Source organism: Micrasema longulum, unplaced genomic scaffold (assembly GCF_059751315.1).
Source record: "Micrasema longulum isolate JH-2025_06_02 unplaced genomic scaffold, ASM5975131v1 h1tg000541l, whole genome shotgun sequence".
Classification (NCBI taxonomy): domain Eukaryota; kingdom Metazoa; phylum Arthropoda; class Insecta; order Trichoptera; family Brachycentridae; genus Micrasema; species Micrasema longulum.
The window spans coordinates 564048-590102 of record NW_028277737.1 but is presented as its reverse complement, the minus strand read 5'-3'; the positions used below and the strand labels follow the sequence as shown (position 1 = coordinate 590102).

Here is a 26055-nt window from a genome sequence, read left to right as displayed (position 1 = left end):
CAAGAGATGGAAGAGTAAAAAAAGTTGTTGAAAGGAGAGTGAATGCGGGCAACAAAATAAACGACGCACTAAGCACAGTAATTGCTAATAAAAATATGTCAATCGAAGATAAACTGGCAGTGCACAATGGAGTTTTAGTCCCAACACTTATATATGGAAGTAAAACATGGAACTGGCAGAGGAAGGATGAAAACCGAGTTTAGAGTTGTCCCAACCATTTCTTTTATCCAACCCCTGGAAACATTTCATGTTCAGTTGAGTGGTGGAATTATGGAATGAATTTCCTAGGGAAATGAGTGTGAACTAAAAACAATGAATTAATTAATAAATATTTTTTTTTGCCCTGCAATGGACCAGGAGGCTCGATTACAATGCATTCTTGTGATTTTCAATTTTGGGACCATTTTCTTTTAGTCGTAAATAACCATATTAGAAAATAGGAGTCAAATTGTGGTAGAGCGGGTTTCGAATCTCGGACCTCCTGATTCGCAGTCCACGACACTACTTATATGTAACATTCACCATTCTGCCTATGTTTGGACATTCACATTTCTTCAATTCTTTCATGCTTTAAGTTTTCTTAAAGAGCTAAAACATTTATTGATTAGTATTTTAATCCTTGTCAACAAAAATTTGAAACTGAAAATATCTTGGTTTACTTTTTTATATTTAACTTTTTGTGCTGTTACATATTCACTTAATTGCCATATTTACTAGTTCTTTGCTCAATGTATTATTATTGCGTTTCTTAAAATTATTTTTTATTATTAACTTTTTAAAATCATTCTTATGTTGTTTAAATTCCATTTGTCGATGCGTTTTGAAGCTGCAAGACTTTTTGTGATGTTAGCTATCATATTATGTAAATGTTATCAACTATCAAATATCTAAATTTAGTAAATGGGGTCTAGAATTTCAACCGTCCATGCGCTCAGTAGCTGCAAGACTTGTTGCTATCTAAATTCTAATTTTATAAATTTGCTTTTTATTTCGTTTTTAAAATATCATTTAAACTCTAAACTTCATTGTCAAATAAAAAAAAAATAAAAAAAAATGTAAATAGGGGCTAGATTTCTTACTGTCCATGCGCTCTGTAGCTGCAAGACGTTCTGTTATCTAGCTCATATATATCATAATTGTAATATATCATAATTGGAGACAAGGAACTAGAATCCCAACCGTCCATGCGCTCTGTAGCTGCAAGACGTGTTGGGATATTTATTTATTGTACAGCGTCCTTAAGGTGATTTTCACAAAATTATGCTGTATAAATTATCCAAATATTATTATTGTGGATATGTGTTTCATGTTTATTTTCTTGCAGGTTTTCACCTTTCGGCGAGTGTTATCATGCCTGAACCTCGTGACGTCTTCAACGTTGCTGTCACTTTTGATCGCCGTAGAATATCTTCTTGTAATTGTACCTGCCAGTCTACGGCTTATTGGTGTTCTCATATTGTGGCCGTATGTCTTCATCGTATTCACATGGTAAGAACATATCAGCTCGAATATCGAATAATTATAAGACAATAAACATTTTACTATTAAAATAAGGTCAATTTTATTTTTTAATTAGATACTACCATTATTGAGATAGTATTTATGACTACAAAAAGTATTGTATTATCATTATTCATGTACACCGTTTAATACCCTAAAATAAATCAATAAAGTGTCTGTAAAGTTATCTCAAGTTTGTAAAAGTGTTGAACTAAACCCATCAATTTAGAACTGATGCGATCTTCCTGTCCACAGTCATCCCAGGTAACCCTTCGTGCCCCTGTGTCAGAGTCGCTCCAGCGCCTACAGCGCGACCAACTGCAGAAGTTCGCCCAGTACCTCATCTCCGCCCTGCCGCAGCAGATCCTCCCCACGGCTCAGCGTCTGCTGGACGAGCTCCTGTCCGCGCAGCCCACAGCCATCAACACAGTGTGCGGAGCGCCTGACCCTACTGCGGGAGCTTCCGCAGCCGACCAGACCTGGTGGTATTTGGATGAGCGTACACTCCACGATAACATCAACAAAATCCTCATCAAGTTTTGCGTACCTGCTCCCATTGTCTTCAGGTATTTTTATATTTAAAATTCCAAATGTGTTTCAAGTTTAACCTTTACGAGCCTGAACCTAAACTCCAACCTTGGAGTTCCTGAGGGGTGTTATAAAACTGTTACATCATATTTCTAGTTTTCTGCGAAATTCATACATTTTTTCGTAAAATACTGTTGCGAGGGGATGCTGTATGACATTGCGCCGCTCTCGCTGTGACACATTGAACAGCACTGATCTAATGTCGTGCCACCCGTTAGCGTGGAGGTACAGTGGGGAGTTGGGAGGGGAAATGATTATAAAATGTTAAGCACAAAATTCAGATTAATGTTTTTATGGTTGGAAAAAAGCGACCAAAGACAAAACTTAATGTGAGGAAAGTACATTCTAATTTCAAATGCAGAGAATAACCCGAAGGTGAAGACAATAGAATGTACCTTCCTCACCTAAAGGTTTGTCTCTGCATACGGGTATCAGAGTAATAATTCACTAGAGCCCTTTAGCTCTTATGCACAGAATAAAATAGTTCCAAATTTGGGTTTGGTTATTAGTTTAACAACAAACCTGTAATGGATGGTTTCGGTTTGCGCTTGCAATTCTCGACACGAGTACCTACAGCCTGTTTGTTGTATTGCTGTAATCTATAGCTAACTTCGTAGTTAATAATCATATAATGGTTTTTCTCCTTATGGGCGACTATAGCCAGCAGCGTTTTAATTCTCTAAGAGTGTAAAAGGTACCTAGTATAATTTATTTTTAAATGCAGTGATATTTGTAATGATTTTCACAATTAAAATGTTTCAGTGATGTGAACTACTTAAGCACAACAGCGCCGCCTGCAGCAGCAGAGTGGTCATCCTTGCTTAGACCCCTGCGTGGACGGGAGCCCGAGGGTATGTGGAACCTGCTGGCCATCGTGAGAGAGATGTTCAAACGTGGTGATCGCAATGCCGTCCCTCTTCTGCAGATCATCACCGAGGAGTGTATGGCTTGTGAACAGGTAACTGTATATTATAAAACAAATAAACCGCCACGCGGTTTCTGGTAGGGATAGGCAGAGATTAAATACCCACCACTCTGTCTTTGCGTACTGACATTGCTTCCTCTTAATTCATACATCTTCTCGTGCACGCATATCGATTCTACCGAATTTTCCATTGATCATAGGCTTTACTACAAGTGTGCACTGGTTTGTCACTGGCTGTCTACTGCAGTCAGGCTTCCTAGCTTTAATGGGAGGCCGCCGCCGGCAGAAGTTAGGAGCACGACTGCGTCGACTACAAGTCAACCTCAATAGCGCTGTAAAGAACTTTCCACCTGGTCCAATTGATGTAGAGAAGCGAAGGCAGTTGGGGCGCAGAGCAGAAGTGAAAATCAGGGGAGCGGAGAGCACTCAGGGCGAAGACAGAATAAAAGGCGATGTTTACTCGTTGGAGATCACAGCTCAACTGATTTATTATGAGAAGGGGTACATGTTTTATAGAGCCATGCACTGGGCTCAAGCAAAACGCTCTGTACTCTGCGCCGGCGAATACTAGCCCCAACACTCCCAGATCTACCTCGGCCACCGAGTCTGTAAATAGTAAGGCCCAGTGGCCAGACAGGGCATTTCGTTAGTAACTGTGGTGCACACAATATATACAGTACAATGAACATTTATAGTGGCCCTTCTTAGGGCAACAAAACATTTATTAACCATTACATCTGATGAATATGATATTGTGTGAATAGTTTTTGTTATTATTCGGCTTCATCAGTGCAACGTGAAGCCGCATAGGTCTCCCCCATTTCTCTCCATTTAGCTCGGTCCCTTGTAAATCGTGTCCAAATTGGTTCTGCTTATTTTTTTTTATATCATCTGACCATCTTCTATGGGGTCTGCCTCTTTTTCTTTTCAAGTTCTCCCTAGACATTTAATAGCATTAAAAAAACAAATGATAAAATCATACTCTATATCTGATTCGGTATCGCAAAGGCAAGACCTGTCATAAGCCCTGTAGATGCCTAGACTTCTATATAACCTTCTTTAAAATGTTCTTCATCTCTGATGTAATATGTTAACTTTATACTTTTTCTATTTATTTACATGTGAGAGAATTTACAAAGTAGACTTAATTAATTATACAGAGAGAAATTACAAAATGTTTAGACAGTTTTAAGCACTACGTATTTATGTTTATATTTAATTTCTGTATACCTATATTATTTATATTATGAAACGCTAAATAAAAGAAAAACATAACATGAACTAAACGTGTGGTGATGGTGATTCAATATTGGTTTGGGCGAATGAGACAATCCATTTTACTTCTACCCAGTTCCACTATCCATTTTTTTTATAGTATTTTAGAACATTTTAACATTGAACATTGGCATTGATATCGCTGATACTTTTCTATAAATATCATTATTGTATTGGCTGAAGCGCATATCGATGCATCTCTAGTTGCTATAGTCCTTAAAATGTAACATGATTAGAATGACAGTTGTCAGAAAAAGTGACGACATAACTTTGTAGTAATGTCAAAGGAGTTAAATATATTGACACAAAAAATCATTTGTATCTGGCGTGATAATTTTTTTAAATAATACAATGCTTGAAACATAAATCAACATTAATATATAAAATCAGCGATTTGATCAGTGATCAGTAATTTCCCACCACTAATGAAATTAGTTTGACAGCTGTCATTCTCATCAAGCTATATTTTAAGGACTATAGCATATAGATCATTTCTAGTTACATTATTTTTATGTTTTCTGCCTATTCTGTAATTTTTACTGTTTTCTACCAATATATTAATAAACAAATAACTGTCTTGTTTGTTCTAGATTCTCGTATGGTGGTACAACACGAAGGTGTCCCTGGTGGCGTGGGGTGGGGGCAGTACATCAGGGGGGCGCATGGGCTCGGGCGGCGGGGGTGGCGGCAACTCGCATACGTCGCAGCACGCTTGCTCTTCCCTGTGTGACGAGATTGTGGCCCTGTGGAGGCTGGCTGCCCTAAACCCGGGGCTGGCACCTGATGAGAGAGACCTGCTGCACGCGCAGTTCACTCACTGGCACCTTAAGATCTTAGATAAGGTAAAATATTTATATCTAAATTTTGCTCTTTCACTGAAACCTCGTATTACTTATCTTTGAGGTGCAGCAACCCGATAGTAGTTTTTTTTTGTACACGTGTATGTATACATACAGTAAAACCTCCATTTTATTTTTTTAAAAATTTCGAAACTCCTTCGATCTGTCAAAAGACGCCGAGCCGCGCGCCACCGCGTTTGCTCAAAATGGTTAGTAAAATCAAGGTAAATAAAAAAAAGTGTAAATTGTTGTCTCAAACTAAATTCAAAGTAGGTTCAGTGTAATTGACCATTTTTTTTAAGTGTCTAATTTTGTCATTTTACTAAATTGTGACATGCGGCTGATGCAAATTCAAAATTTTATTTTCGTGTTTTTAAGGTTAAGTACCCACATAAAATTATTTAAACATGTTTTTTTTAATTCAATAAAAAAAAACACATGGTATTGATTGAAAAAATGAAATCATAGGTAAATATGAATTATCCCCAATAATGACCATTATTACAATTTTTCATTTCCACACTTTTCGTTCCAGCGTTTTCCTCAGTTTAACACTTTTTTTGCTGCTCCCTTGAAAAATGTTAAACATGGGTTTTATTTATAAAATTATTTTATGGTAAACCATAAAATATTTTGTTGATAACATGATATATCTCTTGAATTAGGATGGTGATCATGTCTGGAGCTCAATCACAGATGGCTATCGACATGCTAAAAAACGTGCTAAGTATTTGAGCGATCACCACGAACAATCATGAACACGCTGAAGTTAAAGCGGTCGCATTGCAAAACGCCATAGATAAGTTCCGTATCCGTAGTCCGTGGTCAAACGTCAAATCAAAAAAGTCAACACGCGTGTAATCTCGTGCCGGTTTGTTATTTCGTTTTCAAGTTACAAACAATTACTATGGCGACTGCTTTTCTTAACATTTGGCTTGCCGACCGCCGGCTAAATGCATCGAGAAAAATTGAAAGAAGGCGTGTGCGAGATTCAACCAATCCTCTTGAACTGACCGAAGTTGAATTTCGTTTTGTAACGCGACCGCGATAACTTCAGCGTGTTCATGATTGTTCGTGGTGATTGCTCAAATACTTAGCACGTTTTTTAGCATGTCGATAGCCATCTGTGATTGAGCTCCTGATTCCAGACATGGCTGCCTGTGGATGGTCTCCATCCATTTGGAATGGTCTTGTTTTGCTCTGTAGGCATTTGTCACTGATAGTTGAGTGTGAAATTTCAGGTTTCCAAGTCGCGTGCGTCGCACATGGGTTTGGGATCGCGCGGTGGGGGCACGGCCCGGGCGGCCGCCCCCGCTGCCGGCGCTCCGCCCCCCGCGCCCCCCGGCTGCGAGGCCTTTCCCGGCTTCCGGCCCGCCCTGGAGGCATGCTTCCTGGACTGGGACGACTACCCGCTGCCCGGGGTGACGTACACCAGTGACACGAGCCCCGCGTTCCGCTGCCCCTTCACTTGCTTCCGCCACGCGGACGGGAACAAGGATGGCAACGTTACTCAGGCAAGAAAAGTGAATATGTATAATTTTGTACCTTTTTTTTCGAGACGAGAGGGCATCTTCCAAATATTCATTATATTTTTTCATTAATTGAAAAAAATAATTTATGTTTTTAAAAAAAGTATTTTATTATTATTTAAACCAATCGACACGTTATTAAAATTATAAATTAAGATGTAAAAAGTATAAAAAACATAAAATACATATTGTAAACAGCATAATATAAGAAAAAACATAATTGCAAAGAGATAATTACTATTAAATTTACACTAAAGAAACACTTTTAACACTCTAGCAAATTTTTCAGTACAATTTATTTCCTTTATTTTAAACCTTAGGGTTTAAAATTAAGGGTTGCGTTAGCTCAAAGACTTTTTAATTTATGCAAAGTAATAAGCATATTGTTTTTGTCAATTACTTCTGCTGTGAGCTGACGGTTACATATTAAAATACTTAAATAAAAATGCTATTACCAATGAATTTTAAATTATAGTAGTTTTCATAAATGTTGTGTTTTCCTCAGGTCAATTCATCCAAGCCTGTGATAAATAACGAGTTAGGTCTGGCATATCGCATGTCAGCCGCACAATCTTCACGTGTGCGACCTCGAGGTCGTCCTCTACCACCACAACAGAAGGCCATGCGGCGCCTCATGCACCTCTGTACATATATTGCTGATGTAAGTTAATAAATAATTAACATTTTTTACTAATTTTGATCTATGGGGTGCAATTCAGTCTTTGTCTACAAACATTTGGACATGCTCAAATGCAGGACAGTTAAAAATACTATGGAATAGACTTTTATAAAAATAAATTGTATTGGAGACATAAATATCAACATAAAAAAGCACATGATGATTATACAATCAGACGAGACGTAACATGACTTATGAATATAATAAAAAACCTAATTAAATTAAAACCAACAGCTGTTTTTTAATTGGGAGATAAGGCTTGCCCATATTAACTTTTTTTTTTTAAGTACATTATGTTATACATATTAAATGATGAGGAATGTGGAATCATAAATGAGTTTGGAAGGAGAGAGAAAGTGGAACCAAGGAAAGAAAAAAGGATAAAAATATATATTTGAAAAAAAAAAAGTAAAAATTCAGGGAGTTCAGGATTCTAGGGATATATAATATTTTTTCAGGCGTTTCTTGAAGGTGGCTAGAGAAGGTGCATTTTTTATATGAAGAGGTAGCTCATTCCAAAGTGTAGCAGCTTAAATGGAAAAGGAATAGCTGAAAAATGATGTGCTATGTCGAGGAATGGAAAGTGTTCTCTGCTGAGAAGAGCAGAGCGAAAGACCATGATATTTATATAACCCTTATGGGATTTTAAAGTCATAAATAAATATTAAAAAAATAATATTACTAACAAGTGTTTAAAAAATATTATTATTAAATGATTCGCTAAGGGTACTCTTATTTAAAAAAAAATTGTTGCAAGAAATATTTGCGTTCTTATGATTTACCCAAATATTTCATTTTTAGGGCCATTTTCAACGAGTTGTAAATAACTCACTATTAGAAAATGGGAATACGAACCACGGACCTTTGATTCGTGAGTCCGAAACACTAAGAGTATGTAAAAGCAAATAAAAGAAGAAAATAAAAAATGATTTATTATTGTTGTCATTTAGTCAATATTTGGACACTCAATTAAGTCGTGATTAACATCTAAGAATCTAATATTATATGTAAACTTCTAATACTTATTTCTCATATTTTTATTGTATGTATAAAATATATTTAAATAAACTTTTTAGGATTCTGGAATTCTACGTGGGAATCAGAACTGTGGAGACGGAAACCGCTCTAGTGTATCCAGCGAAGGGTTTTGCGAAAATGATGATGACATCCTCAATGACTCTCTCATAGGCGTTCCCGGATTCTCTGGGAATAACGACACAGATTCCCAAGAGGGGGGGAGTGATTCCAACTCCAGCTCGGCAGGGAACAACCCGGAAGGGAATTCGAGCTCAGGAAACCGCAGCGGGGAATCAAGCCACGAAAGCTTAAACGACTGCGCCAAACTTAGTAATTACGATTTATCCAATGATCCCGATCAAATAAACAACGGTGCTTCCACGAGCGCGATTCGAGGACAATCCAATTTAGTATCTAGTATGAGAAAGTGCGCCGTAGGCGAAACTGATACCCCGCTAAATGAGAGAGAAATATCTCGACGGGCATCTAAAGACGACAGCATTTCAAGTTCAGAATCGCAACAGTCTGGCGACGAGTGCAGTATGTACTACTACGACGGAAAGCACGCCCCTAATGTAGGAAAAGAGAAAGACAAGACTTACAATGATTGGGGGGAGGATAAATCCAATGGATATGAAACTTACCCGAAATTGCCGTCCGATGCGTGGGAGGTTTTGTTTGCACGGGCCGAAGGGTTATACGCCCACGGGCACAGTGCTGAGGCGAGAAGACTCGCGGTACGATTGGCCCGAGAACTGTTGGCCCGGCCACCAGAACTAGTCGGCCGTGTAGAGCAGGCCTCTGGCTCCAGTATTCCCCCACGCAGAAAAGGGAGAAGGCATCACAGTCCGATGAATCCGGCTTCACATCGTTTAAGCGTTTTGGCTTCCGCTACGCTCGCTCGCTGTGCATTTCTCTGTACTGTAAGTTATATTTTTAATATTCTAATTGACTCCATTCAAATTCATTTACATATTAACTGGCAAGCACATTCACGAAAGTACATGCATTAACAAACACAAAGCAATTTAGAAAATCGATACTCACATTTACATATAGGTACTTCAGTGGTTTAGTATACACACATATTTGTAAAATTTTATTCCTAAAATAAATTGTAACTGTTCTTTACAAATAAAAGACTTATAAAAATGTATAATATAGATCTTCTATTTTACATAAATTTGGTTTGTGTATGTATATATGTATCAAGTTATTTTTGTGGTTTGTTATACCCGTATGCAGAGACAAAACTTAAGGTGAGTACATTCTAATTTCAAATGCAGAGAATAACCCGAAGGTGAAGACAATATAATGTACTTTCCTCAATAATGTACTTTCCCCACCTTAAGGTTTGTCTCTGCATACGGGTATTAGTCTTCCTCCATTTCATAAAACCAATGTTTTGTTAAGAAAAACAAAAAAAGGTGCAATATCATTTATTTTATAAACATTTCTGCCTCGTGGTCTAATTATTAGCGGCTTTGCCTATTATGCTAGAGGTCTCAGGTTCGATTCACGATATGGTTGAAATGAAATATTTATTTAAAAAGGTTTTTTTTCGCTGCAATATTTCATAGTTTCTCGACTAGCATCTAAAGTGTAGGACTGATCATCTTACCTTCATACATCTATAAAAAAAACCAATTAAATTAGGTTAAAAAAAGGGAATGATGATACACACGTAATTAATACTAACTACACTATAATCTCTTTTTACACGTGAGATACGTTCCTCTCAATACCATGTAAAACAAGTACCCACACTAAAAAAACAACAATGGTGAATAGATTTCCTTGCATAAAAATCATTTTGGGATTTAAAAAAAAATGTTTTATCTTTATTGTACCTTAATTTTATTAAAAAATATAGCATGACAACAAAAAAAATCAAATCGCAACAAAGATTATTCACCATAAGTATCATTTATATTTTATACCTAGTAAGGACTCAAAAATCGCAGAGTATAATTATATTTTTTTATTTACTATATAAAATATTTTAATAATTCGGTAATTTGTCATTAGTAAACTTAATTTTAGTAAAATAATTTGGCAGAAAAATAATCCTTGCACCTTTTTTTTTAATGTTGTGTTAAAGGGAGGAATATTGGCAGTAATAAGAGGCACATCCAGAAAGTAAGAGTACTCAATTTTTGTATTTAAAAAAAAAAAAACTTTATAAAAAAATACAGCATGCATGTTGTAAGTCGTGGCACAAGCTTTTTGATGCCGTCCTCATAGAACTCTCCCGCCATCTCCTTCGTTCACTTCAAGACCTCGAACTGGCAGAGGAAGGATGAAAGCCGAGTGAACGCGGTTGAAATGCGATCTCTTAGACGAATGTGTGGGAAATCAATGTATGACAGGGTTACGAATGATGAAATCAGGCGAGAGTGTAAATCTGAGACAAGTATAATTGATAAGATTAAGAAAGGGTCTCTGAGATGGTTTGGTCACGTAGAACGAATGGACGACGAGAGAATGGTAAAACAAGTATATATGGCAAAAATGAACGGCAACGTTAGACGAGGACGACCAAGGAAGACGTGGCATGATCAGATAAACCAAAATCTTAAGTCTGGTCATGTCAAAAGCAGACAGAACCGAAGGGCATGTATGACAAGATGTATGAATGTGGAAGAGGCTAGGAGTGTATGCCAGGATAGACGTGTGTGGCGGTCCATTCTCTCTGCCTACCCCTACGGGGAAATGGCGTGATGGTAGTTTCACCTCCTCATCGGTAAAATTTTTTTTTCACCCATGTGAGTCTTTAGGAAGGTGAAAAGATGAAAATCAGGGTATGCAGGGTGGTTCAAAATGTCCTAACCAAACAAGTTCAAACATGCTTTGGTGGCGTTAGCCGTGTGCGAGCGGGCGTTGTTGTGCATTAAACACACTTCCTTTGTCAATATTCCCCTCTGTTTGTTTTGAACTGATCTTTTGAGCTTTTGTAGGGTCTCACAGTATTGTGCCGCAGTAATCGTCTCCCCCAGAAGCAAAATATTAATCAAAATTATCCCTTTTCGGTCCCAAAACACGGATGCCATAATTTTTTCGTTTTGAATTTTTGGCAGGTGGGTAACTAGTGTGCCGCCACTTTAATGACTGTCTTTTTGTCTCGGCGGTGGAATGAGCCACCCATGTTTTATCAACAGTCACAATGGAGTTCAGAAAATCCCCACCTTCCAATTCAAATCGCTCAAGGAACTTGCAAGCGCTAGCAGCCCGATTCAATTTGGACCTTGCACTTGGCGGGATTTCTTATTGACATCTTTCACAGAGATGAACACTACGAGGCAAGTTTTCGTACTAACGAGGGTCTCCGGTGCTCGTTATGTTTGGGAGACCCCCCCACTACCAATCAGTGTCGCCAACTTTTGGAAAAAAAATCTCACAGCACGAGAGCCAAACAGTACTCTTTCTGGATATGCCTCGTATTATTTCTTGCCCTTGTTATATATTGATGTCATGAGTAGGGGGATGACGACGTCCATCTCCAAATCTGTCTAGCAAAATGACTTTAGCGACCTCCGTAGTGTAGTGGTCAAGATGCTTGACTCACACACGGAAGGTTTTGGGTTTGATTCCCGGTGAGAACACAATAATTAAATGTGATTTTTCTCAAGCCTGGGTGTTCTGTGATGTAATTCACCACTGTCATCGGGCCTCCTGGCCTGTTGTGGTGCAAAAAAATAAAATACATTAGGCACATCAAAGGCTTTAAAAAGTTCTGTAAATGGGGTTCTTATTGGTACCTTGAGAAACTTTTATGATGCCTTTTTGTATTTTAATAATTCATTTAAAATGTGTAGTTGCAGCGGATCCTTTTATTATATTACTATCACGCATTGTTAAATAAATGTTTAAATATTTTAAAAATTTTATTTTAGTTTTATTATTTTAATTTCCAGGTTCTTGCTGAGACTGTGGAGCATTCGTCGCTCGCTTTCCGAGTGGGACTGTTTGGTCTGGAGATGGCGCGTCCACCGGCCAGTACCAAGCCCCTGGAGGTGAAACTCGCCAATCAGGAGGCTGAGCTGATGGCGCTGCTGCGCCGCATCTCCTCAGGCCACGAGGAGTTGGCCCTCCTGAGGACCAGGGCCATGCAGCTGAGGGACGGAGTCCTCAGATCCAGGGGACCCGCGCTCCTCCCCCTGACGCTGGCCACCTTTGTGTTCGATGCTCTCGTCGTGCCCTGTGCCACAGGAAAGGAGCGTAAAGCGGTATGTTATTGATCCACTGTTTATCAGATATTTCACCTAAAATTTACTAGGTACATAAAGCATACAAAAATAATTGGAAAAGAAAAACCCCCTAAACTGCAAGACCTGCTTGTCAGCAGGTTTTTATTTTTAAAGGAGGTAGATGTAAATATTAATTACATCAATTTAGAAATCAGTATAAATAATAGGTCCAAAGGTTTTTATGGTCACTGTTATCAATATATTGTTAAGAAATGTTAATAATTAGTATATGTTTCAATAATAATTAGATATAAGTTAATAGTAGGACATTCATTTATTATGTTTGTACTATTTTAGGACTAAATAAATTTAAAAAAATGTTTATTGTTTGGCTGATACCGTGTGTGTTAGATTTGTTACACATTTCGGCAACTGTGTTTCCACATAATTTATAAAGGCACACAGTTTACCCTAAAGATGACTCCCGCAATGCTAGCCGAAATGTTGGAACAAATCCAACACACTCGGTATAACCCAAAAAATAAATATCAATATAAATATACTTAAAAACTAAATGATATTCAGTAAAACCTCATTTTTACGTTCCTTAATTTTTTAATTTTCCTGAAAATGTTCAGGTCACATTTTTCTTCATACATTTTAATATAAATATTCCCCTCAATGAGGAAGTTTAATGGTTTTTTTATTTGTTAATACACTATTAAACTAAGCCAATTTTTTTTTTATATATCGTATTATTAGCACTATGAGTTTTTAAAGTTTTGTATTTCTGAAATTACTCCGCATGTGATGTCAGAGGTTGTCTTCCGCTTATTTTCTCAGTTCTGCCAATTGGTCCGTTTACAGTTAGTAAACCGTCTTTACAGCTCTCTTATCATTGTTTGATTTATATGAACCAGTGACGTGGTCCAAAGTAATTCGTTTTTATTAATTTTTTTCATACATTTTCATAAAACTTTTCTGTATTTAGTGCTCTAATTTTTACCGCGTGCAAGAAATCATTTTTTGTATTCAATTTCCTGTAGGGCTAAAGTTCCTCATTTATGTTTTTTACATTTTTTATTACCCTGATTTTACATTTAAAAAATTTCGAAATTCATTTGATGCGTTAAACTAAAAACAGTATGGAGGTCCGCGCACCACTGCATGTGCCATGCGAATGAAGGATAAAAGCAGATAAACAACTAATAAAAGGTAAATTATTGTCTTAAACTAAATTCGAAGCAGGTGCAGTGTAATTGACCTTTTTGTTTAAGTGTCTTCCCTTAAGGTTATTAACTACATGATGTCCTGTTATTATAGGAATACTCAATTGCTTAATGTCGCTAATTTTTATGTTAATAATATAACTTCATAATCCGTAACCTATCCAATGAGTTAATGTGATCTTGGTGATGCGATGTCCAGATCAAATATTTTAATTCTGACAAGTGAACATTAAAAGGTTAAAATAAAATAATTAAATAAACTACTTGACATTTCAGTTGTTCATGTCCAACGGACGTAACCCGGCCGATGAGATTGTGGGCTTCGAGGCGGCAGTGGCCGCCCTGGGACTGAAGGCCAATGTGTCAGAAGCTGAACACCCCTTGCTGTGTGAGGGAGCGCGGAGACAGAGAGGAGATCTGGCCTTGGCACTTCTCAGCCATTACAAGAATGACTCTGACAAATTGGCTTGCATCATGAATAAGGTAATTTTATTTTTACTGCTCATTATTTTTGGAATTTATTTTTTAAACCTCATTTTTACGTTTCTCAATTTTATCTTTTCCCACTTTTCGCTGTAATAATTTTTAGGCCCCCTTTCTTCTGTACATTCTCATACATATCTTCCCCCCAATGAACATTTTATACGTTTTTTATCACCCAGATTCTACATTAAAAAATTTTTGAAATGCATTTCATTTGTCAATTAAGTCTAAATTATGTCGACATAAAAACGGCACATTTAATTATGCAGGTTTTTTTTTTTTTAACATTAAACACTCATATTTTTAATAAATTGCGACATGGAGTTTTCACACATTTAGAAGAATTAAGTCTTTATATTAATAAATTACATTGCAGAAAGTTTTAAAATTTGTCAATATAAATATTATTTTTAGTGATGCTATAGTTGAAAAAAAGTGGTACCATATAAACAAAATCTTCCAACATTTAGGGGGAAAATCATTGTATGTATTTTATGTAAATTCTAATTACTATTTTTATTTTCGTATTTACATCTATATGTATTTCCATATTTAAAAAAAAAAAAAAAAAAACAGTAATGTTTGAAAAAATATACATCATCATCATCATCATCATCATTCTCTCTCCGCACCGAATGGTGCATAGGGCACTGCATTGGTACACCAATCGCAGCGTATCTTGATCGTTTTTGTTACATGATCAGTCTTACGCATCATCATAATCCCCAATTATGTCATTTTTTTTTGGCAGTATTTACATTATAGTCTTGAATATTAATTTGATTTTTGAGTGAATCCCCCTTTTCCATAAAATTTTCATTTCCTCACTTTTTAGCGTTTTCTTCAGTTTTACACTTTTTTATTACTCCTTTGAAAAATGTAAAAAGGGGGTTGTACTGTATGTTTTATTAATTTGATTTCCATAGTTATTAGACCGAGATATCCATCGCTTGGTGAAGTCTCCCATAATGGGTGTCTACTATACTGGGAATCCACCTGTGCGAGGTGTTGCTCCAATGCCTGGCTGTCCTCCAGATATGCCCATGTATCAAGTATGTTTCTACACTATTCAACCTGCCTTAATAAAATTAACTAATTTTAATTTTGTATAACTTACTATGTAATGTCATCTTAGAATATTGGTTAATTTTTTAATTTCACACTGCTATGACGTACTGTATTTTATACCAACGCTGCCTCTTAAAAAACACAAAATTTGGTATTAAAATTAAGGGTTCTTTCTGATGGGAATGGACAGTATGAAAATATTTGTTTAATTTATACCCAGAGACCTTTGTCAAAATATGATTTCAACTATTCTGCTCAATCTCTAGAAGACATATTTTGCTCTTAAAGATAGGTTACTTTTTTTCACATTTATTCTATGACTCGGATGTATTAATGTACTGAGATATTTATGTATGAGGCATATCCAGCAAGTAAGAGTGCTGTTTGGCTCTCGTGGTGTGAGATTTTTTTCAAAAGTTCGCAACACTGATTGGTAGGGGGGGTCTCCTGAACACAATAAGCACCGGCGACCCTCGTTAGTACCAAAACTTGCCTCGTAGTGTTCTTTACTGTAAAAGATGTCAATAAAAAAATCCCCCTAAGTGGAAGGTGTGCGCTGTCATAAGGTTCATTCTCGTGGAAGGAAAAACTCGAACTGAAATTTTTGCACAGATCAAAACTATTTATGGCGAAGGTGCTATGAACCTAACGAATGGAAGAACTAATATTCATGACGAGCAAAGGAGTGGAAGACCTTCAATTGTGACTGATGAGTTGGTGCGAAAAATCGACAAAACTGTTCGTGAAGACCGCCGATTGACAGTAGATGAAATGTCTGCGATGTTTCCACAAATTTCCAGATCTTTGTTTTATCGAATATCATAAATTGTGCTCAAGATGGGTCCTAAAACAACCGACAGAGCAGCAGAAATTGAATCGGGTTGCTAGTGCTCGCGAGTTCCTTGAGCGATTTGAATTGGAAGATGAGGACTCGTTTGATTGGGACATTTTGAACCACCCTGCATATTCCCCTGACTTTTAGCGCCTTCAGATTGTCTTCTTTTCACCTTCCTGAAGACTCACATAGGTGGAAAAAAAAATCTAACCGATGAAAAGGTGAAACGAGAGGTCTAGAAGTGGACGAAGCAGATGACGGGAGAGTTCTATGAGGAAGGCATCAAAAAGCTTATGCTACGACTTACAACCTGCATAGAACGGCAAGATGACTACGTGGAAAAATAAGTAATAAATATATACAATGTTCTGTAATTTAAAAAAAATATTTGTTTTTTTTTTAAATACAAAAATTGAGTACTCTTACTTTCTGGATATGCCTCCTATAAAATTAGTACATGTTGATGTTTGCACAGGACTAATTTTTTGTGTGGTTTACCCACACCACATCAATGATTTGTCCCGTGATACATCTTTATTTATTGTTTGTTGAAATATATTAAGCAGGTATGTTTTTTGTTCGACATTGAAATTTTTTCAAATGTATTAATTATGAGAAAGCCTTCAATTGGATTTTTAAATATTTCACTATCTAATATTTGATTTATAAATAACGTATGTCTGTTGGCCTTCTTAAATAAATTCATTATTTTTAAATGTGTGTGATTTCCAGATGCAAGATCACTGCTACGGGGCCATGTCTCCAGGACCACCGCCCATGCCCCCACCTCCATGCGACTGGGGCAGCCGCCCACACAGCTCCACCAGTGCTGAGATGGAAGGCCCCCCCCCTCACACGCAGCCCCCACACACACAGCCCTCCCCCCAGCAGGCCAGGGGGAAAGATTCCCACCTCGCTAGGTTAGCTCCCACGTGAGGATAATTTCTGTTTCTAGCATGAATTAAGAAAGTTGAACCACTTGAATAAATTGGACATATTTAAAGCAGGGGTGAACTCCCTACATCCAACCATATCAATACCTAAGTACTATTCTGTGTACTTATTTTGGTTTAGTTTATGTTTACATCTGATGATGGGTAATTCTGAATACCTGAAACTTGTGTTCTAATTAATATTAAAATCATGTGTGGCGTAAAAAACATAATGGTTTTATTTATAATACAGTAGAATTCCATTTAAGCGAACTCCAGCGATCCAGATCACCAAATATTTAAACCGTTATCAGGAAATAACAAATAAAGGAGAAGTTTTTAATTTTGAATTTAATTGTGCAATTAACTTTGCTGGACATGCTTAAGTAAGTGTTTACTGTGATTCCATTTCACTGTATTATTTCAAAAATAATAAAATCTGTCACTTATTAATCTGGATAGTTGGAGTTTACTGTTTATTCTAAATGCTACTCCACAAAGTAATTACTAAAACAATAAATAATATTATATTAGATACCAGATTTGAACCTTAACCACAGATTGTTTTAAGGTCAATATTCCTAAGTAAATATTTTTCCTTTTTTAGGTATAAAGGAAAACGTGCTTATCCCTCCATACCCAACCAGCCTTCAGAAGCCAGCGCTCACTTCATGTTCGAACTCGCCAAGTCTGTCCTTAGTAAAGCCGGTGGCTCCAGCAGTACAAGCTTGTTTACTCAGGTATGTTCTCACTGAGAAAATACACATTCATACTATACGACCAGCCTAAGTTCGCGTACAAAAAGTTTAAGTATTAGTGTTTCAAAGATTTCATCAGTAAAAATGCTTCATCCGTGCTCCTACTGCTTTTTGAATTATTTATACCTAAAAAATTGCATATATAAATTTGAAACACATTTCATTATAGATAAAAACACATTTGTGGCAGCTAAATACATTGCATAGGCTAAATAATGTATATAGGTTTACAACTCTGCTTTCGCCGTTGTTTTTCTGAAATTTGAGTCCTTATTGTATAAAACTGGTTATACATTTATGATTCAAAGTATTGTCCATCGCTGGCCACTACTTTCTCTCCATCTTTCGGGCAGCGTACAAACCCCGCATTGAAGAAACTGGTCATCTTTTGAAGCAATCCACGAATCGATCCAATTTTTTATTTCTTCGTAAAACCCGAAGTGCTGGTCAGCCAGGACGTGTTCTATGTGATCGAAACAAGTGATAGTCAAAGGGAGCATCGTCTTTCTTTTTGTCTTTCAATTTCCTTGCTTCTGAATAATTTCCGTGGTTTTGAAGCCTTTTGAAATTGCTTGTTAAGTCACTCTTAATGATTATGCCAATTCTTCTTGACTTTGCCAAGAGTCTTCATCAAGTAATGCCTTCAATTCTGCATGTTTAAAAATCTTCTCTCTTCCACCGCTATGGCGGTCTTTGACATGAAAATCACCATTCTTGAAGCGTTGAAACCACTCACAACACCTTCTTTTAATAATAGCAGACTCACCATAAGTATTTGAGAGCATTGGATGAGCCTCAGCCACAGATTTCTTCATATTGAAGCAGAAAATTAAAACCTCCCGCAAATTACGAGAATTTGGCTTCAAATTTGACATTTCCAATTGAGAATAACTTTATGATGCAGACACAAATCAACTAATGTTTCTACGAGGTTATGTTGGCAAATGCTCAAGCTTAGTACACGACGTGTATTATCTATTTATTTCTACAGAAAAACAGAAAGCTAAAGCCATCTACAGAAAAACGGCGGAAGCAAAGTTGTACACCTAATAATAAAGTGTATGTAAATTATTATTATTTATTTTGTTTCCTTTGGTTGATTAATATTACAGTTGAAACAGTATTGTATAATTTCTAACAGATTAAACAAAATATGCAAGCAATTGAATAAGTTTAATGGAGAAAAAATGTAATATCATAAAAATATTTAATATATTTTTTTTATAAAATAGAGTAAAGTAAAATTATAAATTAAAACATATCTCAAGTAAGGATTGATTGGAAATGTATCTCTAACGGCTTTTTTGCTTTAGTGAAATCAATTAAATTTTATTGCGAATATAGACGGCAGTGACATCTACTGGTGGTGGTCGTGAGCATCACCTTCCACACCGAGGATTGCATATGGCTGCCTTTCAACTAGGACTTTATGCTCTTGGTCTCCACAATTGTGTTAGTGCTAATTGGCTTTCTCGCACATATTCCTCACACGTCAGTTGGATAACAGGTAAACATAATTTGATTTTACACTCTTCAGCCCATAAATGTATTGTGATACAGACATTTTCAATGAAACAATTATTATTCAATTTTACAAACACGGTTTATTTAAAGCTTAATTGAGTTTGTTATAAAACATTTTCCTTATGACGATTCCTTTGTTTTTAATGTTTATACAAAATAAAATAATATCCTTAAGTTAAACTCAGTAAATTATGTTTTTTGTTTAAAAATGTGGGTATGTTTGTGTATTAATTCTAAATTCATGGTGCTGAATTTAAAAATATAAAATTAGTTACTACAAATTACACTAACACCATAAAAAGTTTAACCCTACAATGCCCAATGTAGACGATCTGCTACATACCAATAATCGGTGTATAAAAGTGATTTCAAACATGTTTATCACTCAGCGACTAGTTTATTATATTGTATACATACTAGCCATTATAATTTATTTTAAAAAGTCTCCACTAGGGTAAAATTTGAAACAAAAAGTCAGTTGCACGTATTCTGTCAAAAGTAAAATTTAGCTAAAGTTCAAAGGATGATTTTTTTGTTTTTTTTTAAGATTTGAACTTATAATTGGATGTAGTTATGCAGAAAGCGTCCAACCCTCAAAATGCTAAAAATGAGTATAAATATATTTAAAACAATATATTTGTATTTTTGACAAAAAAACATACCATAAAAATCACATTAAAACCATCCCTCTTCCGTGTGCTCTCACAATTAGAAATTAAATTTGGAACAGAAAATATGCATGTTCACGAAAAGGTGCCGCTAAAAATGGTGCAAATTTATTTTTATTATGTAAACTGTTTCTACTTTTCGACAAAACAATGTTATCTGCGAATTCAAAGATCATAGAATAAAAATAGTGTGGTTTGTAATAAAAGCTGAAGTGCAGCCTCATAAATCGAGTCTAGAAAATACCATTTTACCTTATTGGTTCGTTTACGGTGACCAAACCGGATATCCCTCAAAGCTCTCATATCATCGGATGGTTCATATGAACCAGTGACGTTATTCAAAGTAGTGCATTTTTATTAAAATATTTATTATTAGAAATTTTACGGTACAATTTAATGCTCTAATTTAACGGTACTACTAAAATTTGTTGTATTCCGGATAATGAAGCCCAGCATCTATCTGCAAAGCCTTATTAGCAATTGTCATGCTATGGCGCATAAAGGTTATGACTGCCTCATTTCGTATTGCCAGTCTCATGTCAGTCTTGACAAATTATAAAAGATTATAAATAAATGTCATGTTAAAGTGTCATTATGCACTCCATATGCGGTTATAATGATTTTTTTAAATTATGGGAGATTGGCAGTGTACTACATTCCAATACATTCCAGATATAGTTGAATGTTGAACTTAAATAAAAAAACAGTTTTCATGACTTATGGCACCTTTGACATTGGGCTGTGGTAATATTTTTTTCATTTATACTAGTTTTAAACATCTATAATAGTTCTTTATGACACCACAAAATGGCTGAAAAATTACTCCCCTGTAATATTGCAATTTAGGACATCGGCATTTTTAGATCCAAGCCACAGATAAAACATATAATATAAATTCAATATCTTTTCAGGCCAAGCCATGGACATCGGCGCCCCTGCCATATCCTTCCTCATCGACACGTGGGAGGGTCACCTGACCCCACCAGAGGCTGCCAGCATTGCGGACCGCGCCTCGCAGGGCTGCGAGCCCGCGCTTGTGCGTTCGGCAGCCGAGCTAGCGCTGTCCTGTCTGCCGCACGCGCACGCCCTCAATCACAATGAAATCTCACGTGCTGTGCTACAGTGCAAGGAGCAGAGCGACCTCATGCTCGAGCGTGCGTGCCTCACGGTGGAGAATGCGGCTAAAGGTATGCGTTTGGAAACAATTTGTAGGCGAGTATTGTTTTGTGACACTAAAAACATGCCATTTGTGGGGTGCTATTCTGAAACACTCGCGGCACGAGAAAATAGTTTTTCTCATGTATTTTGTATGTAAATACACAAGATAATACGGCTGCGAGAGGGTTTGGAATACCAGCCGTGGTCATCATCTTAAGGCGACACACGATTAAGCCATTATTGGGTAATCATTTGATATTAAATATTGATGGAGGCTATATAAACTATTGTGTGTTAAAAACATCAACTGTCTACGAGAGCCGTTTAAGAGGATATGCGGTGGTAGAGAAATTTGGTGAATAGGTATTTTAACATAGTTTTTCTGTCACTTTTTCATAGACATCTCCCTGATATTGTGAAAAAAAGACAACTGCACATCGGACTAATTGAATGCAGTTATGCAGAAAGCAGCCTGTCCACAATTTTGGAAAAATGAGATGTTGGTGTTATCAGGTGTAATAAGGTCAATTCTATGTTCTGCTAAAAACAGCCAGACCGCTTTCATTAAAAAAAACTGTACTAATCACCTTCTGAAAATAGTGTCGATCACAAAAACGGCATTGGTCGATTTGCAGAAAACACCTACAGCACTAGAAAAATCTTACGGTACTTTAAAAATAATTAAAACCGGTCAAATACACAATTAGATTCTTGTATGTAATATTAAAAAAAAACTAATGTATTCATTGCTTATCATTTTTCAAAGTCAAAAACATTCCAACTGTTGTATTTGATTATTCACTCTTTTCACAAAGGTGCTATTATCTCAGTTTCACTTTTCTATGGCTGGCTGCTTTCTCCATAACTGCGTTCAATTATGCTCAACTAAATTGACAGTATCGAAGTTTCGTTGTTCCGTTTTCTGTGCCCTGAAACAGATTTTATTTTTAGATTAAGTATCAGAATGAAATTTACTGTGTCTGTACCTTTTCCATTTTTCAAATTTATTTATCATATTTCTATACCATACGTCCGAAGACAGGAGATAAAACCACAATTGTGAATCTTGATAATTTTTGTCATTGATCTGTCTTACGCTTCAGGTACCAGTCCAGGGACTATGAAATATTCTAGTGTATAAACACCTTTTTAAAAGTATATTTCACGTTAACCATGTTGGAAATCGAACCCGAGACTTCTTGCATAGTAGGCAAACGTGCTGACCACTACATCACGAGGCCAATATCTTTAGTGTTTAGAAAGTCCCTGCTCTAGTGCCTTATTTCAGAGAGACAATGTATTTGTATCAAGAAAAGTCAGACCGTATTTCCTCTTAAGCACGAAATAAAAATTTACTCCTGTTACAATTTTATTATTAAGAATTATTTTAAAAACTAAATTTAAAAAAATCAGGTTTTTTTTTACCTGAGAGTAGCCATCATGTTATAAATACTTGTATAGGGTTTTGGTTCTATTTCACATCAACTGTATTCTTCGTCCCTCGGACACAAAACTGAAGTCTGTTTATTTCCTGTTAGGCTTTTTTGTTATTTATTTTTAAACCTTTATGGATTACATTCATTTAACAAAATAATTTTTCTTTTTTAAATTCATATTCTATTGTTAATGATAGTATTTTTACATCTTTTGTAAACATTGTCTGAGTCTTTTATTTAGTTTTGTTTGGTAATTTATTGTATAATTTCATTTCCCAGTTTATTAGTTTTGCCTGTTCTTGTCTCATTTTAATGTTGTATATATAAATTGGGTTGTGGTTTTGTGGCTAGTGTCTCACGGGCCAGAGGTCCGAGGTTTAAACCCCACTCTACTCCAACTTGATTTCCATTTTCTAATAGTGAATTATTTACACCTCTTTGAAAATGTAAATATTTGGGTAAATTATAACAACACTAATTGTATTGTTCTGAATGATGATTGATCTCAGATTCTTCTTCCGCTTGGATAGAGAAATATGAGATTGGGAGATATAAAAGAAGAGTATCTATACCGGTTTAATACTGTAAATAACGACAACGATTGTTTACCAGGCGGGGGAGTGTATCCAGAGGTGCTATTCACAGTGGCCCACTACTGGTATGAGCTGTTCCTCCGACTCGGCCCCCCGGGGGAGGACATGGAGCCCGAGCCAGAGCTACCCCCCATGCAGCAGGCCCCCCCTCCTGCCCTCACCGCCCTCGCGCCGCTCGCCCCCCTGCCCCTGGCCCCTATACAGATGGCCCCCTATGGATTCGCATACCATCCTCTACATATACAATTCGCCCACCGCCCTCCGCCCATGCCGCCACCACCCCATCATGTGCAGGTATTTAACCCATCTCAGTGCTGATAATGCAGTTTATTTATTTGTTTATAAAACCCAACCGAAATCATGCGAGGGTATCGCTAGAGCCCGCCCAGGGCACTGCGGTAACTCTTTGAGGCGCAGCTTTTTATTTTGATAAAAAAATATTAATTACTTTTATTTCTTTGACTATTTAAGTGTAAAAAACTGTAAAATGCATTTCCAGGTGGTATAAATTTGAATACCACTGCGCCAGTAAGGAAGTAAACAACACTTAAAATCAGCTTGAGACTAGTGACCTAGGTTAGCGAAAATGAAACGTCTGTTTTGTATTATCAATTTTGTAATTAATATTTACCACGCTTCTAGTATTAGAATAATACACTGAATATGTGGTACATTTTTTATATCACTCTTTTGTTCCTTAGAGAGACTACCATTTTAGTTGCCCTGCTCTGGACTTTCTCCAACAACTCTTTCTTTTTTAATAATGTTTACATTGTTAGGCTTGCCAGCAGATGTACGGGTATGGGCCCGTGCCAGGTGTGCAGTACTGGGTGGCCGCCCCTGTGCGAGCCGCGCCCGCTCCACCCGCGCCGCCCGCCGCGCGCGCGCCCCCGCAGCCCCCGCAGCCGCAGCAGCTGCGCGCCCTGCTGGCCGCTTACCGCGTGGGCATGCTGGCGCTCGAGGCGCAGGCGCGCCGCGTACACGACGACCGCCCGCAGAACAAGTACAGCAGGTACACTAGGTGTGGCTCTTTTACTACTAAACTATACCCGGTACGCTGCCCGCCTACTCTATGTGGGCATGCTGGCGTTCGAGACGCGCAGGACGACCGCCGCAGAACAAGTATAGCAGGTATACTAGGTGTGGCTCTTTTCCTATTGAACAATACTAGGAACGCTGCCCGCCTACTCTACGTGGCATGGCTGTTAGATGAGCAGGTGAGGGCTATTTTCTGGAAACTTTTGATTTTGCCGTTATGGTTGTACCTGTGTTTCTAATCATCATATTTATTATGTTTGCTGATCAGTTAGGAAGTTATACCTATACACGGGCAGTTTGTACTTTCAAAGATAGGAGTACTTGTTTATATATCTACTTTTACATCGTGAAATACCAAGTAACACTACTACCGCGAAGGAATTAATCTAGATTTTTCTTTGTTATCTTAGGATGTGATTTTACAAGTTTTTGTAGTAATTAAATGCAGTAAAACCTCATTTTTACGTATGTATTTTATGCAAATTCAAATTTTTATTTTCATGTTTTAAATGGGGAGTACCTACATAAAATTATTTAAACATGTTTTTTTTTTGGTAAATATGAATAATCTCCAATTATGACAGTTCTTACAATTTTTCTGCAGTATATTTAGTATAGTCTAGTGCAATAATTATATTTTTTTCTGATCGAATTTTTTCCGTACATTTTTAATTTCTTCACTTTAGAGTTTTCCTCAGTTTTACACTTTTTTGTTGCTCCCTTTAAAAACATAAAACAGGGGTTTTACTGTAATATGTTTACCATATCCAGATAGAAGAGTTGAGGAAATGTGGATGTTTAAACGTGGGCAGAATGGTGAATGTTACACAGTGTGTAAAGTGGCCACTTAAACCAGCCAATGGCCAGGTCATAAGCCCTGTAAATGCCTAGACTTCCATATTCCCTTCTCAAAAATGTTTTCCCTCTGTTACAATAAATTTAAATACAATATTTCTTTAAAATTATGTTCAGATTTCTGATCAATTTCTTGTTTAATAATTTTACATGTAATACGGCCTGTATACCAAATACATGTAATACGGCTTGTATACCAAATCTGTAATATTGAATAATTTCAGATAAAAAGTGTTATTTATTATTATAAATAATATGTAAGTTAACAATTTTTTTTAATTTTCTTCGTATTGTGTTCTAGGACGCCCCCATATGGCGAGAACGTGAAGTGGTTATTGCGAGTGTCGAAGAAGTTGGGGACGCAGTACCTGCAACAGTTCTGTTTGTGTGCTGTGAACTCCGTTGTCAGCCCCTTTGTGCTGTATGACTTGGCTATGGAGGCGGCGCATTATCTCGCACGTAACAACCAGGCCCTGTTTATGCAGCACTTGCGCGGAGCCCTCTCCCCACTCGTTCAGAAGTGCCAACAGATGTAAGTTCACTTATCTACACTAATTTACATTTACAGAAGTTTCTACCCTTTTATTTGCTAGGTATTTGAAGCACGGGTGATATCTCTACACCAAGAAATTTTTTCATTTTCTAATTTGATCATGTGCACTGACATATAATAAATAGGAAAGTTATTCCCCCACTAATCGAATTGTTGCGATAATATCCGTTGTTAGATAATATCTATTTGATATTATTTAATTGCAGTTATTCAAAACTATGTTGGTCATGATTACTAATCCTTTTCCTCTGACGGTACAAATTTGTCCTGGTGTATTATAATTTATTTACATATCTTTAATTTGAGAATGTATTTGATGTAATTAATCACTGTTATTACATTGGACATTTTTTAATGTTCTGGCCTTTTAAAATTAATTAGTTCCA

General features: G+C 36.7%; 1 protein-coding gene across 5 annotated transcripts in view; it reads left to right on the top strand.

The window, feature by feature from the left end:
- Positions 1–26055, top strand: part of Dora (zinc finger SWIM domain-containing dorado) — a 35786-nt gene that overhangs the window by 4711 nt on the left and 5020 nt on the right. Inside the window, exons 3-19 of one of the 5 annotated variants that reach the window (XM_088227808.1) lie at positions 1325–1488; positions 1756–2066; positions 2851–3046; positions 4879–5130; positions 6369–6641; positions 7162–7317; positions 8412–9275; positions 12267–12578; positions 14045–14251; positions 15178–15303; positions 16887–17074; positions 17694–17826; positions 19189–19351; positions 20948–21223; positions 23243–23517; positions 24003–24244; positions 25418–25648. In XM_088227808.1, the coding sequence (XP_088083934.1) occupies positions 1325–1488; positions 1756–2066; positions 2851–3046; positions 4879–5130; positions 6369–6641; positions 7162–7317; positions 8412–9275; positions 12267–12578; positions 14045–14251; positions 15178–15303; positions 16887–17074; positions 17694–17826; positions 19189–19351; positions 20948–21223; positions 23243–23517; positions 24003–24244; positions 25418–25648 (4369 nt within the window). Of the gene's footprint in view, positions 1–1324; positions 1489–1755; positions 2067–2850; positions 3047–4878; positions 5131–6368; positions 6642–7161; positions 7318–8411; positions 9276–12266; positions 12579–14044; positions 14252–15177; positions 15304–16886; positions 17087–17693; positions 17827–19188; positions 19352–20947; positions 21224–23242; positions 23518–24002; positions 24245–25417; positions 25649–26055 lie in introns of all 5 variants that reach the window. The other 4 variants (XM_088227805.1, XM_088227809.1, XM_088227807.1 and 1 more) reach the window with 4 other exon arrangements.